This window comes from Lepus europaeus, chromosome 2 (assembly GCF_033115175.1).
Source record: "Lepus europaeus isolate LE1 chromosome 2, mLepTim1.pri, whole genome shotgun sequence".
In the NCBI taxonomy this organism is placed as follows: domain Eukaryota; kingdom Metazoa; phylum Chordata; class Mammalia; order Lagomorpha; family Leporidae; genus Lepus; species Lepus europaeus.
This window is the reverse complement of record NC_084828.1, coordinates 70182078-70201816: the sequence shown is the minus strand read 5'-3', so window position 1 is coordinate 70201816 and position 19739 is coordinate 70182078. Positions and strand designations below refer to the sequence as shown.

Below are 19739 nucleotides of genomic sequence, written 5' to 3'. Positions count from 1 at the left end.
ATTTATTTGAAAGTCAGAGTTACGCAGAGAGAGAGAGAGAAAGAGAGAGAAAGTCTTCCATCCATCATCCATTGGTTCACTCCCCAATTGGCCGCAATGGCCAGAGCCGCATCAATTCAAAGCCAGGAGCCAAGGCCCCCACCACATCTCAATAGGCTAATCCTCCGCCTGCAGCGCCGGCACCCTGGGTTCTAGTCCTGGTTGGGGCCCCGGATTCTGTCCCGGTTGCTCCTCTTCCAGGCCAGCTCTCTGCTGTGGCCCGGGAGTGCAGTGGAGGATGGCCCAAGTCCTTGGGCCCTGCACCCACCAGGAGAGGCACCTGGCTCCTGGCTTCGTATTAGCGCAGTGCGCTGGCCGCAGCGGCCATTGGAGGGTGAACCAACGGCAAAAGGAAGACCTTTCTCTCTCTCTCACTATCCACTCTGCCTGTCAAAAATAAATAAATAAATAAATAAATAAATAAAAACGGAGCCAGGAGCTTCTTTTGAGTCTCCTACGCAGGTGTAGGGGCCCAAGGACTTGGGCCATCTTCTACTGCTTTTTTGGTCCTGTGGCATTAGTGGTTTAAGCCACCGCCTGAAATGCCAGCACTCCATACAGATGCCAGTTCCAGTCCAGCTGCTCTGCTTCTGACACAGCTCCCTGCTAATGTGCCTGGGAAAGCAACAGAAGATGGCCCAAGTCCTTGGGCCTCCTGCATCCATGTGGGAGACCCAGATGAAGCTCCTGGCTCCTGGCTGTAGCCTGACCCAGCCCTGGCCACCTTCAGCCATCTGGGGAGTGAACCAGAGGATAGATCTCTCTCGGTAATTCTGCCTTTCAAGTAAATAAGATAAATATTTTAAAAAACCTATCAACTCATAAAAATTGTAAAGGTATAATAATAAAAGGGGTGTAAGCCAGGAAGGAGATAATAAATGACATAATTGTACACGGGGAAGTGTTTGGCCTAAGCGATCTTTCTGAAGTGGGCTTGAGACATCTTTTAGTAAATACCATGATGTCCAGTCATAACAATGAGGCCAATGAAGGCTGCTAAAGTGTATCTACAAGCAGAACAGTCCACGTGTTCAACATTCTTTATTATCCCACCTGTTAGAGAGGCGAAAGTCACCACCAGAGAGGCGAAAACAGTATCTGTAAAGTAACTGGTGTGTGAGGGAAGAGTTACTTAGAGTATTAAGGCGGCATGAAGGCAGAGCAAGAGAGGGACTTGGAGAGAGATGGATAGAGAAAGGAGGCCTACACTGTCATTGCAGCTTGCCTCTCAGTTCCTGTTGGACCTAGGGTAAGTTCCATTCTGTCTGGGCCCAGAGTCTGCCTCTGTAAACAGAGGTTTGGATAGATGACCTGCAACCTTCCTTCTCGCTCCAAAATTATATTCTGTGCATCACACAGAAGTCTCTCCTTGACAGTAAGCTATTTCCCCCTTTCTACAATTTAAATATCCTTCTGCTTTTCATTTATATGTAAATGTATGAGCCTTTGACCAAAAAAAAAAAAAAAAAAAAAAACTATCTCTGGGTCATTCTTCCACTCTCTTTCTCATCATTAAAATGCAGTGCAGATTTCTGGGACTAAAACAGAAGAAACAATGACTAAGTCATCCCAAACGACTGATTCTATTGTACCAGCAAATACTCATGGGGGTAGCCCACATGGCAAGTGGACATGATCACACAGGAAGTACAGTTTGGCACAGGCCTGCACCTACCTCTGGCTTTGTTCCTAAAGGAGATAATAAGATCTGGATAAGAAAAACAGTTTAGGGAGGTCAGGGAGTGAATGGGAAAATCCTGGGCTTTTGAGGTATAGTAGAGGCTCAAATGCTAGATCCCCTGCTTCATATCCTTGAGCAAGTCACTCAGCCTCCCTGATCCTGTTTCTTCTCTGTAAACTGGGAAAGCTAACATCTGGCTCAGAGGGTTACCAGGAGCAACCAAGAGGCTGATATGCTATAGCTCAGAAAGTATTGAACAAATTATAAAGAAAAGCGAAATGGGACAAGTGATGAGTTAAAGATAGAGGAGCAGAAAGAAGAAAGTCACATATACCCCTTTAATTATTTCACTGGATAATATGGTGTGGCTGGGGCAAGTGCAGGGGTAGAGACAGTGAGAATATTGAGGAATTTTCTCTCCCTCACACAGCTGACAGTCTGGTTGCAAGATGAGGCTCATAGAATCAAAGAGCAAACCAAATGCCCATAGCACTAGTTACCAATGCTTTCATGAGAAAGGGAAGCAGAATGGAAGCCTCTCCTCTTCCAATCCTGAGAGTCTAGAATTCTAAAAAAGTAGGATTTTTACGGAAGATTTGGTTCTTGGGCTGAACCTTGAAGAACAGGTAGGATTTAGTCATTGGAAAAAGTGGAAAATTTGGATGGTGTCAGAGTACGCCAGGCCTAGGATTCAAGCTGACAGCTTAGCCTTGTCTGGACGGCGTTGGAGAGCCACCTGAGGATTTTAGTAAAGGAATATCCTGAAAAAAAGATAATATTTGTGACTGCTTAGCTTAGAGGTGGTGAGTGGTAGAACTACAGGAGGGAGAGAGTGGAATTGGAGCTGACTAGAAGGGGAAGAGGGCTGGATGGGTGGTGTTCTGCCTTGAATCAGGCCTTCACTGCTTCCTCCAAGCCAAGTCTTATTTACCTCCCCTTAAACTACCCTGCATTCATCCCTTCTACGTGTTACATTATGCACCCAATTACCCATCCAAAGAGTAAGTATTCCAGGTGGATTTGCCTGAAAGACAGGTGCAATTGACATAGACAAGGAAGTCAAAGTGGAGATTCATTTGATTGAAGTAAGATAGTGAATTTGGTTTTTGACATGTTGAATTTGTGGAAGTAGCTGAGTGTTCAAGTGGAAAAGTAAAATGGAACTGACTTTTTGACCTGAGTGGAAGAGGCTTCCTATAAAAACAACATAAAATTGGCATCTAACCAAAGTTGGATAAGGGGTAAACAAGAAAAAAAAACCGAACATACTCTGTCACTCTCTTCTCTTTTGATGTGTAATTACTATGTGGGAGCTGAGTATATTTGCATAGTTTGTATTTTCTTCAGAAGAGCTGGCATTGTGGGGAACAATAAATGGAATTGTGATGGAAATGTTATTTAAGTTGGCTAAACTAAAATAAAAATAAATGAGTAGGAAATGGAAAATCTGAGTAAATATTTTATCTTTGGGGGGATGTGATTTGCAAAACTCCTATCTGTTATGTAATTGGATTCTATGGAAAGATTTGTGTCTAACATAAATGACGCTGGGAGAATGCTAAGAAAATACTTTAACTATTTGGAAGGCAAATGGATCTCAGAGGGGGGACCAACTTCTTCCCATCCGTCCATAAAAATTAGTGGAAATTTTCAACAGATCTTTGAGCTTGCCATGTTCAGTGTGTAGGGCTTAATCTTGCCTAAATTTCTCCATAGAAAAGTCCTAAAGATGCTTTCTCTGTTCCCCATTATTGGAGTATCCCTCATCTCCTCACCTTTTGGTTTTTCTCCCTCCTTGCTTTTATTTCCTCCCTCTTGTGCCTTTTGATAGCAACTATAAAGCAGTGGTTATGAAATAGCTATAAAACTTTTATTTGAAGCAGAGATGATTATGTGGTTTGGGAGAGAAGGGAGAAAGGACTAAAGAAAAGGAAGTGACTCTAAGTTGTTAAGAAAGAGAAGCCCGTTAATAGCAACATCTTGATTTTGTTAAGAGCCAAGCCGAAGCCATCCAAAGCAGGCAGGGAACAAGGTGATAATAAGAGAAAATGTGTTTCACAAAGGAGCAGACAGCAGGGGAGAGCAGTTCAGAGAAAGAGGCGAACACTGGGAAGGGTGTGCAGAGATGACAAGCTAAGCCCTGTGAGTCATGCTGATGGGAGCACGGGCAGTTTGAACTCCTTGACAACTTCGGCCTGATCTCAAAGTGGATTCTGAGGCAGGAGAACAAAAGAAAAGTTGATTCTGAGTTCCTCTTGTCAGAGCAGGAGAAATTGCTTTGAGCCCAGCAATAAAAAAAATGGCAATGATAGAAGATTGCAATCATAGAAAGTAGAACTGAGTAACTGAAGGGGGGAAAAAAAAAAGAATGTCGGGTCACTGGGGGCTTACCTAGCACAATGTAAGATAAAACCACTAGTGACAAGGCATTCAGCATAGGTCCTAACACATACTGCTGTGCAAGTCACTTCCAACCAGCCCTCAGCGGGCTCAAATCTGAAGATAATGCCTCAACTACTCTGAGAATATTCGTTCACTTGACAAACAGTAATTGAGATCTGACTGTGTCAGCCAGGACTATTACTATTAATGCTGGAAAGTGCAACAGGAGCCCCTCTATCTTTGAAGCAGCTGGTTTTGTGAGGCTGGAAGAGATCACAGGAAAGTGATTACTTGGAAATCATTGCTGACCCTGGCAGGGCATGGTCCCAGCAGAAAACAGAAGTGGAAGGTAGGAGACCCAACAAGATAACTAGAAAGAATTGTGTGTTTGTTTAAACTCCTTGATATGAACTGAATGTTTGTGTCTCTCTAAAGTTATAATGCGATGGTCTCAAGACATGAGGCCTGTGGGAGGTAATTTAGCTCATGAGGGTGGAGCACTCGGCAATGGAATTAGTGCTTTTATAAGAGACATCAGGGAGCTGGCGTTTAGCCAATGGTCAAGACACTGGCTCTCATGTGGAAATACTGGGTTTGACTCATGGGTCTGGCTCCTAACTCCAACTCCAGCCAATGTAGACTCTGGGAGACAGCAGTGATAGCTCAAGTAATTATGTTCCTGCCATCAATGTGAAGCCTGGATTCCACCCTTGGCCCCCGGCTCTGGCACCAATCCACCCCAACTATGGTGGGCATTTGGGGAGTGAACCAGAGGATGGGCTGTTCTCTGTCTCCCTCTCTCTAATAATAAAGACATCAGACAGTTCACTACTCTTCAACCCAGAAGAGGTCCTTACCAGAACCGAACCACACTGTTACCCTGATCCCAGACTTGCCACTTTTAGTGCTGTGACAAATTTCTGTTATTTATAAGCTACCCAGTGTTTGGTATTTTGTTACAGCAGCTTGAACTAAGACACTTCTTAAGATGAAAGACGCAACTGACTAATTTTTCTAATACAGGCCTAAAATTTCTTATCCATAAAAATCGGCCATTCAACATGATCCTGAATACATTCTCTTTTGGCAGACTTAGAATAGTTCTGAGTGATCTGGGCCTCATTCAATGGCGGTGGGACAACGCGAGATCTCCCAATGTGGGAATCTGTACACAGCTGCAGGAACTGAAAACTATAGGTATTTTCTGTATATTTTGGATAGTTGTTGAGAAATTCCAAGTGCTTAAAGATGTCAGGGCCTTCCCTCAGAATTCTACATCAGAAGTTGCAAACTAGGAACCTGTACATTTTGTTTGCTTGGCAGAGTATTTTTGGAAACCTGATCTTGCATTTAAAAATTGTGAGGTTTCACCTGAAAGTCCGGAGTTTTGGCTTCCCTTGGAACACTGGAATATCTGGCAGCATTGAATCCACAGCAGCAATTAGCTACAGAGGCAGGTAGCAGCTGACCCATTTGGATGGGGCACCTGGTCTCTAGTTGAATCATGTCTGCCACTCATATTTGGGTGACCATATAACTTGCCCAAAGTATGCACTTTTGTGAATAAAAGTGAGGGTGCCACTGGTAACTATGTCTGAACCACTGGCTTAAACCAGGACTGCTTCGAGTAGTGATGACATATGATTACCCTATTCACATTGCTGCACTGGATTTGTGTATTTTGTGCCTGCTGTTATTTGGAGATATTCTGGTTTCGTAGTCACCAATCAGGGAAATTCATGAGGAAGGAGAAGAGAAAAGGTATAAAATGAAGAGACTTGAAGGGTGAAAAAAGGAAACATTATGAAAGTGAGTGCCAATTACACTAAACCTTTGGGTGAAGGCACAGTCTTGCCGTTGGCTGGCTCTGCACGTAAGTTTGACCTTCCAGGCTCCCTGCCCTACACAGCATCATCAGTTTTAATAAGCTGTAATCCCGTAGCTACAAGCAAGACCAATCAAACTGCAGAGAGCAGCCTGTTTCTAATCAGGAAGGCAGAGAATAATCATTAAACTCTGGTTTCTCAGCAAGCTCCAAGCTGCCTCTACAGAAAAAAATGTCATGGGTAAGATGGTTGCTTCATACTCAAGCTTTGACCCTTTGATGGTCTTTGTTGGAAATTTTTATTAAAATGATTTAATTACACAAGTATTTGGTTTAAAAAATTTTGTCATTCCAGGGAATAACAAACTATGCTACCTCCAAGACATATAGGATACCTCAGATTCCTATTGATTATTTGAGTCTTAAATTAGTCACAATCTCCCAACTCTTCCAACAGCATTCAATGTGTATTTACCGTTCCAATCTGGGAAGGAGCAGGGGACTTGGGTATAAGAAGAGGTAATACAGGTTGAACACCTGTAGGGCCAGCATGGTACTGTTACATGGGCCAAGGCCAGTGATTCTCCACAAGAGCTGCAGCAAAGCTCCTAAAGCAACCAACACCTCAGGGCCAGGACACCCTTCCAGCCAGTCCTGGATTCTCTTGGCCTCTTCAACCCAGAAAAAGTCAAAATAAGTAAGAATCTATTTAATCCAACGGTTAACTGTTGAGGCTTAGTCAAGGGAACCATAGTGTAAACTGGAAACTGAGTATTGACAGGCCCTTAGGCAAACTACTCAACCTTCCAGAAATTTCTTCTAAGCCCTCAGGCAGGATATTCAGTGCAATAGTTAATACCAACACCTCCTAGTCATGCTCTGAGGGTCAATGAGATATGTATGGAAAGCTTTTGCTAAGATGTCACTAAAAATGCTCCATAGAATGTGGTTGTTATTTTTCTTATGGCTAGCATGGCCTTACGGTCCCTGCTTATACAATTTAAAGAAACAGAAAGGGGATCTTCATGTTGTGGATTACTGAAAACCTCTTTTTTGGACTCTGTATTTAGTGTAAGTGCTTTAAAACAATGAATACAGATGGAATAAACATAGGAAAATATTTTCCAATAAAATAGAACATTTTTGGTACCATGGGAATTTAATATTTTGTTGAACACACTCACTACTTATTTGGGACAGCTTAGATAATTTTAAGTTCATGAGCTGGAAGCTGCACCTCCTTTGCTCTGTGTTGCCATGTTCACCTACCTGTCAATCGGGGACCCCTCCCCAGGAAGTAACTCCTATTACCCAGGACGTGGGAGTGGTACCATGTAAACACTTCCATTTTTTTTAAGCTCATAAATAAAAAGTTAGAAAGAATGGAAGTACTTGCGCTCCTCCTTGTGGACTCAGGACAAGCATAGAAGTGTATGATAACTCCCTTTCTTTGGCTCATTCTCAATAAAGCCCTAATGAGCCCGTGCATTTTTCTCACTTTGTAAATAAAGTTTATCACACTTGCCGTGTTTGGGCCCATATTTAGAATTCTTCTCTAAGTAAAAGACAAGAACCTGGGAAGTTAATTTGGGCCCAACGTAGCCCATAACACTACCATTTACAGAAGGCAATACACAGTAAATTTTATTTAATTAAAAAATGTTTATTGGCTATTGCTGTTAACCGATTTATTATATGAAAGGAAAGAAACTTATTTCTCAAATGTTTTAATAAGACCCAGGAAACTGACAATGTTGAGCAGAATTTTCAGAGTTTTGGACATAAAGGAAACTCATAAATTTTGTATGTTTTCTGGAATATTTACTGACAGTCTTCCAACAATGGGTTTGGCATTGAACAGGAATATGAACACATGAACAACTCCAATTCAATACATTTCAAAACAGTCAAATCCTTGGGAACAGAAACTGTCTTCCATAAGAAGCTTTGCTATTCATGGAGGAGTTACAGGAATGTCCATGAATTTTTAAAATCATTGACATTTCTATACTACTAAAAAGAAAGCCATACAGATGGACTCCCAAAACATAAAAATACAGTACCCATATAATAATTAATGTTTAGTAATGCCCACTAGATTTTGAACAAATAGCAAAATACAGTATAAAGCAAATGGAGTCTGGCATTTGGTATACGTGGGATGCCAGTATCCCACATTGGACAGCATGTGTTTGAGTCCTGGCTCCACTCCCAATTCCAGCTTCCTGCCATCATGCCTCTAAGAGGCAGCAGGTGATGGCTCAAATACATGGGTCCTTGCCACCAGTGTGGAAGACCTAGGTTGAATTCTGGGCTCCTGGCTTCAACCTGGCCTACGCTTGCTGTTGCAGTTATCTGGGGAGTGAACCAACAAATGGTAAATCTCTATAGCTCTGTCTCCATCTCTATCTTTTAAATAAAAATATAAATCAATTTAATTTTTAAAAGGATAAAACAAATGTATTTCTTACATTTCTTACAAAAAGATTTCTTTTTGGCTATATTGTTGTTTTTATAAAAATGATGTGGGTGCATGTGTGTTTGTTTATGTATAGTCCCTCATAGAAACTTGACAAGTATATGAGACTGTAAACTGCACAAAGAAAATAAAAATTACCCATCATAAAACCAACAAAAATGTCACTCCTTTGGCAAGAGCCAAAGAAAATCATAGAATCAGAGATGACCTAAGAAGGATCCCACCCCTCTCAGATCTGCTGATGCCAACTGACCGTCTACTTCAAAATCCATGGCCCTGAGGCTGGCACTGCTGCATGTCTCATCAGCGATCAGTAAATAAGAACAACAAGTGAGGCTAGGAATCCAATCTACAACTTTTGTCGTTTCTCAAATTTTAGAGCTAGACAGCATTTCAGAAGTTCATTTTGTCCTCTCCACTATTCTTGTCCCGATTTATTCAGGAGAATAATAAGCAGGTACAGAGAAGTTAAGTGATTTGCCCAGGCACCACAGCTGAGTGGGACTGAAATCAATCCTCTAATTGCCAGATCAGGGCTCCTTCCAAGTGAACACAATGTGGATGAGTGTCCACAACTGATGGGGCTAAGGTGATTATGTGGCTGGACTATTAATGAGCCTGCAGGGCCTACTACAGCGGATCTGGACAACCAAGTGAAAGCAGTTAGGCAAACTTCTGGCTCCTAACAGGCAATTGCGTAGGAAGACATGTCACAGACAGCATGAACAAATGGAGTGCTGCCTGGGACAGATAATTACAGGAGCAATGTTTGAGCCCCACATTCCAGGGAGATGTGCGCATGGTTAAGTCACAGAGCCATATCTGATTGACTACACTGTCAGGGCAGCATGGAAGGCAAAAATATTTAAAGGAGCCCCTGAGAGTATGAGAGTCAAAACACAGAAAAGCAAAACTCTCACATCAGCCAGATTCCTTCTCCAGTCAACAAGTATGTGTCCACTGAGGTCATGCTATTTATGCACAATTATCTCTCCTCAAGCCACAATCCAACTCAGTGGTCCCTCAGACTCCTATCACCTCCAGTTCAAGGCTGTCCTCTCACATCTAAAGCTTTTGTCTTTGACTAAATGAACCTCCATCAACCAAAAAAGTTAGCTTAGCAATTTTAAAGGATATAGTTCATTTCTTTCTTATCAATGAAGGTCAATCCTGATCAACCCAGGTAAAGTCTTTAGAAGACATCTCCTCAAATTTTATGTGGGCACATTGGGTACAGATGGTCTTCACTTCAGCAAGCCTTATGTCCATAAATTTATGACTGCAGCTAGACAATTTCTGTGCATCTTCCCATATTATAACAGTAGTCCAGGCTCAATGTGATGAGTCAAATTTGTATTTCTGAGAAGGTCTCAAGGTGCTTGCCGGAAGATGAGCTCTTTTAGCTGTGCCAGCCTGTCACTTTTTAGCGCTTCCCGGATGGAGTGGAAAAATCCAAAATAGTGTTCAAAGTTGTGCATCATAAGCAGGACTCCGGCCAGCAGCTCATTGGTCACCAGCAGATGGTGGATGTATGCACGGGTGTGGTTCTTACAGCAATAACAGGAACATCCTCTTACTAGCGGGTTAAAGTCCTCCTGGAACCTTAGAAAAATCACAAAGTTATTTCAGAAAGTGAAGTATACAAGAAATCTATAAATCTACAACCTAGGCTATCTATTCTGCTGGTGAGGTTACTAGTGGTTAAAAACATCATTGGCAAATTCAGTCAATGGCTTAAGTGGGCAATGTGGTTAAAACATAACAAAGAACATTGTAAGTTAGGGAGACTCAGGAGTTTTCCTCTGATGGAAGCAACCTTCAAGTCTGGGGCTTAAGAAAAGCATCTGGTCACTCACTCATGTTGAACATTATTAGTCACATTGGAAAGGGACATAATGTTAGGAAAAAGTATTCTAGTGAATGACATTTCTTTCCCACTCACCACCAGAACTGTCAGAAGACATGGTATGACCTTCTTCTTATGTATATCTCTTTGCAATTCACAAGGCACTTTGGTTCATACAATCTTACTGAGTCTCCATACCACTCTTAGAGACAGCCACTTGCATTGTCAATTTACAGATGAAGCCTACTATGGGGATTAAGCGGGAGGGTTCTTAAGCAATCCTGCCTACATTTGAATCCTGACTCCACAACTCACTTGGGCAAGTGACTTCTTCAGTCTTTTGTTTCTCATCCATGAACCAAAGGTAATAATATTGCCAAACTCATAATAGAGATGCTGTGGGAATTAAATGAATTAATACAGCAAAAGAGTCTGAATATTGTTGGCCACATTTATAAGCACTAAATAGGCATTACCTTTTAACAGCTATCAACAAGAAGTTAAGTGCCTTGACCAAGGTCACACAGTCAAGAGTAGTGCTAGCATTTGTTTTCAAGTCTCTAAAATTTCAAGTCCAGTGCTATAAGTATACTACATTTTAAAATTGAATCTACAATGTAAAGAGAGTTTTAGTAATAAACATTTATATTGCCCTAATGACATAAAAGAAATGAAACTCCTTGGCTATTTTTTAATGTATAAGGAATTAAATGAGGTAGATACTACCATTTCAGTCCTACAGTTAAGAAGCCCAGACAGAATATGCGTAAGAAATAGGATTTTCATACTCTCATTAATTCTCAAGTCTTCACAATAACTAGACAGACATATATAGGTCAGAATCTACAGAATGTCTCTTTCCAGAAGTCGTAATACATCCAGCACTCTAGTGAGGGAATGCAACTCAGAAGACACTACTCATTGGTTCACTGATGATCATCACTTTGGGCCAAATACAAAACTACACGGTATTTTAGCTCATTCCTTATAGAGGCAAATGTTTTATTTAAATTTATAACCTGTATATAACCAAGATAACTTACAATTTAAAAACTTTGTTGTGTTTTATCTTGAAATCCTTCACTGTCATTATTTAAAGTAATCAGGAGAAAAAGACAATAAACAATGGATTTAATCTTTCTGATAGCTTTTCTAAAGTAACAGTTATCTTTGTTTTCTGAAAAGTACACAAATTAATCTGCAGAAAAAAACTGAGTTTTCCTGGAACCAAATTTAAGAAGATCTAACTAATATCCAACTATAAATATTTTATGAAGTAATAAACTGAAAAGAGAACAGTTATATAAACTTTCAAAACAGACTAAAATTTAAAAATCAAAAATAAAAATCTAAGCTTTAAAAAATTTCTTACTTCTTTTCCTTCAGATTAATTTCAAATGATGTCATTTCTTGGTTGCAACCACTTGTTTTAATTTTCTTTACTTGGTCCACATGTTTTATGTCTTCTTGTATCCCATTCTGTTGTAATACTGAATAACAAACCAATAAAAAGTCTTGAATGAAGATCAGATAATGAATGGTCATTGTAAGAATTTTATTTTACTTATTATTTTATGCCCTTTGACCCTATAATCCCACTATTGAGAATTTATCATAAAGAAGTCACAGAAGAAAAATAGCAACATGCTCCAAAATGAACACTTTTCTATTATCTACATCAAAACAATTTAGATATTCAGCAATCCCTAAGCCAATATGGTTACAAGTATGTAAAACATAAACTTGCCATCAAGAAATGATTTAGGCTGGCGCCATGGCTTAACAGGCTAATCCTCTGCCTTGCGGTGCCGGCACACCGGGTTCTAGTCTAGTCGGGGTGCCGGATTCTATCCCGGTTGCCCCTCTTTTCCAGGCCAGCTCTCTGCTATGGCCCGGGAGTGCAGTGGAGGATGGCCCAAGTCCTTGGGCCCTGCACCCGCATGGGAGACCAGGAGAAGCACCTGGCTCCTGCCTTTGGATCAGCACAATGCGCCGGCCGCAGCGGCCATTGGAGGGTGAACCAACGGCAAAAAGGAAGACCCTTCTCTCTGTCTCTCTCTCACTATCCACTCTGCCTGTCAAAAAAAAAAAGGAATGATTTAAAAACGGTGTGGCTGTGTGTGTGTGCATGTGCGTGTGTGTTGAGGATAATCGTGTATCTTATCCAAAGTACAGGCACATGACTATCCAAATAGATTAGAGTAGAACATGGGTGATTTTTTGGTCGTTTTTAAAGATCTATTTATTTTATTTGAAAGAGTTACGGGGCGGGAGATGGGAGGGGTAATCTTCCATCCTCTGATTCACTGCCAAAATGGCCGCAGGAGCTTCATCTGGGTCTCCCATATTGGTGCAGGGGCCCAGGACGTGGGCCATCTTCTGCTGCTTTACCAGGTGCATTACCAGAGGGCTGGATGGGAAGTGAAGCACCCAGGACATGAACCTGCACCCAGATGGGATCCCAGTGTCAGACAGCAGCTTAGCCTTGCTACAATGTTGATCACAAACACGGTTTTAATTAATTCTCTATGGAGACTCTGACCTTTGAGGAGACATAGACTACCCAGAATTAGATGGAAACTTTTAATTGTTCTTTGAACTTTTTGCTTTAAGAAAACAAATGAGCTACAAAAGAAACCCCAGCTACTTTACAAAAAGCCAGCTGCCTTGAACAGGGGCAAGTAGACATCATCCACTGGGGGAATGAATGATAATCTCATTGTAGGCAAACAAGAATGGACAGATGGTTCTAATAAGGCCTTAATAACCCCAAAGGTTGAAGAGAAGTGACCTGAGCACAGAGCTATTATAATTTTGTTTCTATGAATTTGTGTACTGATGTAGAAAACCTTAATAAAGCCCTGACATTTTGAAAAACTCTTGCCATTTCAGGGAACAATCATATTTCTTTGAACTTTTCACTATATACTTGGCAAAGGACTTACACATAAACCCATATAGAAATACAATTAATAATATATTATAATACAGAAATATAATACAATAATATGTTATAAATTATAATAAATAATAATAAATAAATCAGTGCCGAGTTAGAGTCCCAGCTGCTCCACTTCCAATCTAGCTCCTTGCTCATAGCCTGGGAAAGCAGTGAAAGATGGCCCAAGTGCTTGGGCCCCTGCACCTACGTGGGAGACCCAGAAGAAGTTCCTGGCCCCTGGCTTTGGATTAGCCCCACTCCAGCCATTGTAGCCATTTAGGGGAATGAACCAATAGATGGAAGAACTCTCTCTGTCTCTCCTTCTTGCTCTATAACTGCCTCTCAAATAAATAAATATTTTTTTAAAAGTTCAAACTATTTTAATTTTCCAAATCATGAAGAAATTGGAGTTTCTATGGCCAATAAGGAACTGTTCATTATAGAGAACTCAGTTATCAGATGCTTTTCAGAGTTTTGCATATTCATGGTACTGAATGACTAATAACCCTCTCTGTCCTGGTGGGAATAATTTAGTTTGTAAGTGAAGTCATGAAAAATTACAGTGTAATGGTATACCTATCCACATATATTATGCTCTGTTCTATCTAAAAGGACAATAAAGTTGATCCTCTTTATAGAAGAATTTGATCGGCCAGCGCCGTGGCTTAACAGGCTAATCCTCCGCCTTGCGGCGCCGGCACACCAGTCGGGGCACCGATCCTGTCCCGGTTGCCCCTCTTCCAGGCCAGCTCTCTGCTGTGGCCAGGGAGTGCAGTGGAGGATGGCCCAAGTGCTTGGGCTCTGCACCCCATGGGAGACCAGGATAAGCACCTGGCTCCTGCCATCGGAACAGCGCGGTGCGCCGGCCGCAGCGTGCCTACCGCAGCGGCCATTGGAGGGTGAACCAACGGCAAAAAGGAAGACCTTTCTCTCTGTCTCCCTCTACTGTCCACTCTGCCTGTCAAAAATAAATAAATAAAAAATTTAAAAAAAAAAAAAGAAGAATTTGATCAATATGATTTGCTTCCAGAAGTAATCCAATTCAGATTAATGGTTAAGTTGTTTTACAGAAGTGTAACATCTCATCATTTGTGTGGAATAAAATGAACCCGTTAAAGAAATCTTGGGGGGAGAGGGACAGATACTTAGGATGACTGCATCCCAGATCAAAGTGGGATGATCCTGATTTCAGCTTCCTGCTGATGTGCACCCTGGGAGGCAGCAGGAGATGACTCGGGAACTTGTGGTCCCTGCTATTCATGTGAAAGAACTGGGTTGGGTTCCTAGCTCTTGGCTTCAGCCCGATCCAGTCCTGGTTGTTGTGGGCATTTAGAAAGCAAACCAGCAGATGCGCAATCTCTCTAGCTTCCTTGCAAATAAATTAAGTAAATAAAATGAAAATAAAGTTGTCTTGGGCCCTATTCAAACATTAAGACAGGCAGTGGTCAAGAAAGTGTTCATAAGCCAGCAGGAAAACAGGTATTGGGGGGAGGGGAGCCCATCTCTGCAGGCCAGAGGGATGATCCCGCATGTAAAATTCTCCTAAAGAATTGCCCTAGCCCTAAGTCTGCATCTCAGTTCCTTTTCTACTGCCGGTTAAAGTGTTAGATCTGAAACTGATTTTCTTGACTTCTAAACAATAAAAGAAAATGGCAGGTCTTCAAAGCAACATTAGCAGAGGAAAGAGCTTTCAAACTCAGTGCATAAAAAAAAAAAACAAAAAAAACTCAAGAAAAAGCAAAAAGTAAACACTAGGATCAGAGAATGGTGAGTCTCCCTGTATTTTAATAGCCTGCGGTTTACAAAAAGCACACAAGAACTCTTTTGTGAAAAATGAATTAACTTTTACCAACCAGTTCAAAGGATTTCTTTTCTTAGATTTTCATCACAATTCACTCTGAATGTTCTTTTTTCAGGTTAACAGAAGAGGTTTTGTTTTCCTTGGTTCTGCTCACTATAAAAACCCATCCTAATATTGATGAGGTACATGGATAGTATTAAGTATCTGGTTTTGTGTGCCAACATGCCAGGGAGTGTAGATAAGAAACCAAGTTGCTTTATAAAAGACTGGCTTTATTTGTACATATTTCTATCTTGTGATTCAAGCCAAACATTAATAGGAAATACAAGAAACTTTAGGATAACATAAAGATTAACTTGAAAACACCTACGTGTCTCTTCAGGATTTGGCTGGTAATCAAAGCTGAAAGTCAGGGCACATCCCCGCTCTGTCACTTGATAAGGGAAAAAACTCTCAAATAAGTCCACTCCTCTTTCAATACACTTGAGCACCTCATCTGGCCGACTAACACCACAGATGAGCCTACAAAAAACAAAACAAAACAAAACAAAACAAAAAAACAAAATAAGAGCAGCAAAGATCATGACAGATTTGAAATTAAAGAGCCTATCCAATGAACAGGGCACTAAAAGTAATAACAAAAACACCAGTCATGGTTAGTGCGGCACACTATGGATAGCAAGGTGTGTTAAGATATAGGGCTTTGAGGGCCAGCACTGTGGCACAGTGAGTTAACGCCCTGGCCTGAAGTGCCGGCATCCCATATGCGTGCTGGTTCGAGACCCGGCTGCTCCACTTCCCATCCAGCTCTCTTCTGAGGCCTGGGAAAGCAGTAGAGGATGGCCCAAGTCCTTGGGCCCCTGTACCCACGTGGGAGATCTGGAGGAAGCTCCTGGCTCCTGGCTTCGGATCAGCACATTGTGGCCAATTGGGCAGTGGACCATCAGATGGAGGACCTCTCTCTCTCTCTCTCTGCCTCTCTTCTCTCTGTGTAACTCTGACTTTCAAATAAATAAGTAAATCTTAAAAAAAAAAAAAAAAAATAGGGCTTTGAAGGGAAACAGGCCTGGGTCCTGGCTTTGCTATTTATTTACTTGCTGTGTTATTTTGGGAAAGTTTCTTAACTTCTCAGTTTTTCCTTCACTTTAAAAACAAAAGCAATAATATACAACCCCATAAAATAATTTTGAGTATTACTGAGATACCTGAGGGCCGGCATTGTGGCACAGTAGGTTAAGCCTCTGCTTGCAGTGCTGGAATCCCATAAAGGAACACCAATTCCAGTCCCACCTGCTCCACTCCAATCCAGCTCTCTATTAACACACTTGGGAAAGCAGCAGCAGATGGCCCAAGTGCTTGGACCCCTGGCACCCATGTGGGAGACACAAGTGGAGCTTCTGGCTCCTGGGTTCAGCCTGGCCCGGACCTGGCAGTTGCATCCATTTGGGAAGTGAACCAGCAGATGGAAGATCTCGCTGTCTCCCTCTCCTTTTGTCACTCTGTCTTTCAAATAAATAACTCTTAAAAAAAAATAAACCTCTATATTCTTCATAGGTTCATTTACACAACAATCCTTGCTCTCAGAAACTCAACTCTAGCCACAGGACTAAGAAAGAATCTAGTTGGCTTTCTTTATATTTTTCCACTAAGAAAATGTTTGCACCGCGGAATGAGATGGTGTTTTCTGAGATAAAGATATCCTGAGAGTGTTAATGATACTCAACCAGCTTCTGCCCCTAAAGCAAGATGCAGAGATGCACTGCACCAAGGCGGGCAGGATAGGGTGAAGGGTGATTTGAATGTTTATTTTTCTACCCATAGCCCTTCCATGAATTGGCAAAGGAGAGCTTACAGACTCCCAGATTTCTCAAAGAAGTTCAAAAAAAGGCTTATGAAATATTAAAGAAGCAGAACTTTAAATATATGTTGGTTTTCTGACTACAATTTCCCTCAAGTAATGTAGCATTTGAGAAGCCCTCTCCAACTAAAGTTGGCATTCTACACACTTACAGAAAGAAAAACAATCCTGGCTTTCAAATTCAGTAATGGACATCTGTGAGCACTTAACTCAAAGGAGTCCAGAAAATGACTAGAAATATGAGGATGCTTCAGAAACTTCATGGAAAATGGAACTAAAAATTTATTTTGGAACAAAAAATTTTGAAATCCATGCAGTTTTTTCACACTATGCATTTACCATGAAGTTTTTGAAGATCTTTCACATGCACGGGCTTCAACATTTTTTACAACAAAATAAATATCTTTCAATTTTATTTTTTCATGAACTTTCTGAGATATCTTAGTATTACTGAACTGTTATCTACACTAGAATGGGAAAAGTACAGGAAGGGAAACAATGAGCATAAGAAAACTGGTTAAAGTTAGGACGGTGAATGTTAGCTGGGATGATGGAATTATCTTGGTATGTTTATACAAGTGTATAAATGTATCAAAATTCACTAAGATTCATGTACTTCATTTTAAATTATACCTGAATTTGTTTTTTATGTTTTGAATTTTTAACTTAGTTTTTAACAGATTCACTACAGTTCATAGATACAATTATAAGAATATAATGATATTCCTTTCCTCCTTCCCTTTCTATACCTGAATTTTCTTCTTTTTTTTTTTTTTTTGGACAGGCAGAGTGGACAGTGAGAGAGACAGAGAAAGGTCTTCCTTTTGCCGTTGGTTCACCCTCCAATGGCCGCTGCGGTAGGCACGCTGCGGCCGGCGCACCGCGCTGATCCGATGGCAGGAGCCAGGTGCTTATCCTGGTCTCCCATGGGGTGCAGGGCCCAAGGACTTGGGCCATCCTCCACTGCACTCCTTGGCCACAACAGAGAGCTAGCCTGGAAGAGGGGCAACCGGGACAGGATCGGTGCCCCGACTGGGACTAGAACCCAGTGTGCCGGCGCCGCAAGGCGGAGGATTAGCCTAGTGAGCCGCGGCGCCGGCCTATACCTGAATTTTCTAAATAGTAGTAAAACTATACATATGCAGGGTCTTCAAAAAAGTTCATGGAAACACACATTATGAAGAAACTACACATTGATTTCACAACCTTTTGCACTAAAATAAATTTCTTTTCATTTTCCATGAACTTTTGGGAGTACCCTCATAGTACATATTATCCAACAGCCCTAAAGGAGTATAAAACAGCATCCCATAATTAAATCTCTTAATTCATGTGCAGGAAAAACCGTGAACAATCATTCTAAGTGGTTTAAAGAAAATAGAAACAAAAAAACTTGTCTTTTTTAAAAATAAAAAGCAAAGAAAAATTGTAGGCTAATATGAATCAGCTGTTCTGGATCTCACAGCTCCTCTTTTCTTCTCAGTTCACAGTGAATCCTATGATTCTGAGAAACATAAGAATCCACCCCACTAGTGTTGCCAGTTCTCTCAATTTCAAAACATGACAGCACTCACCACCTGACTCAAATACAGGGACTTCTTTAAGGCTCTTTTTAGTAAAGCACATCTTCTTTTGAGCAGGCTTTCTAGATCTGTCCTCAATTTTCCTCAATTTAAACTAGAGTTCCACATGACTTCCTATTTGTCCTCAGATATGATGAGTAAGGAACAGTATTTGTATTTGATACAAGAATGAGAGGAAACAGTGCCACTTGCCCTCACTTATCAGGGTCAATTAAAATAATCTACATGGCAATTATCGTGTGCTGAATATTCTGGAATTGAGGGCAGGACAGGATGGAAACTCTCCCTTACAGTCTGCCATAGTGGACTCAGCCTAGAAAGGACATGATCACAGTATCAAAAGGAATGCCCCTGGCTGGCGCCGCGGCTCACTAACCTAATCCTCCACCTGCGGCGCTGGCACCCTGGGTTCTAGTCCCAGTCGGGGCGCCGGATTCTGTTCCAGTTGCTCCTCTTCCAGGCCAGCTCTCTACTGTGGCCCAGGAGTGCAGTGGAGGATGGCCCAAGTGCCTGGGCCCTGCACCCGCATGGGAGACCAGGAGGAAGCACCTGGCTCCTGGCTTCGGATTGGTGCAGCGCGCTGGCCGCAGCGGCCACTGGGGGGGTGAACCAACGGAAAAGGAAGGCCTTTCTCTCTGTCTCTCTGTCTCTCTCTAACTCTGCCTGTCAAAAAAAAAAAAAAAAAAAAGGCATGCCCCTGTACAGACTTTGCGAAACACATAATCGCCCATGAAGCTGACCCACATCCCAACTGAACACTAGCCTGGGTTTGTCCTCTGGCAGCTCCGCAGTGACGGATGACAGCAACTGTAGTCTTGTCTCCAGGGTGGCTGGATTCCCTCGAAAGCCATCCAGAAGGAAGCCACCGACAGGCCGCTTGGCTGTCTCTCTTGCTGACCTCAGCCTCTCCTCTATCACATCTCCACCTTCAATCACTCCGATGATCATACTTTGCCGAAGGACCTACAGTAAGAATGGGTTGAATGTTTTTAACCACTTTCAGTAACACAAACCTTTGTGTACATGAACCGCGCATGGAAGCCCAATGGACAGAAGACATGTCTGAGGAGCTGCAGCAGTGAAGCTTGGAAGGGGGATAGTGCTCCGTCTTCCCTGACAGCCTTTAGGGTTCCAAGGAACACGCTTTGAAAAACACGAAAGAGGTATGAAAAGACTAAGAAAACCGGAGGCAGTCAACAAATGTTTTCATGTTCTGGCTCAGATTAAAGTAAACATACACAAGAGGAAAAGGAAGGGTTTCATTTGTTCTAAATGATGACGCAGGCCTACTTTAGGCTACCTCT

General features: G+C 41.7%; 1 protein-coding gene across 1 annotated transcript in view; it reads right to left on the bottom strand.

The window, feature by feature from the left end:
• Positions 1–7598: 7598 nt before the first annotated feature.
• Positions 7599–19739, bottom strand: part of QTRT2 (queuine tRNA-ribosyltransferase accessory subunit 2) — a 31963-nt gene continuing 19822 nt past the window's right edge. Inside the window, exons 6-9 of the mRNA XM_062208435.1 lie at positions 19199–19398; positions 15365–15516; positions 11625–11742; positions 7599–10008 (exon numbers count right to left, since the gene is read on the bottom strand). Coding sequence (XP_062064419.1) covers positions 9777–10008; positions 11625–11742; positions 15365–15516; positions 19199–19398 — 702 coding nt within the window. The 3' untranslated portion in view covers positions 7599–9776. The remainder of the gene's footprint in view (positions 10009–11624; positions 11743–15364; positions 15517–19198; positions 19399–19739) is intronic.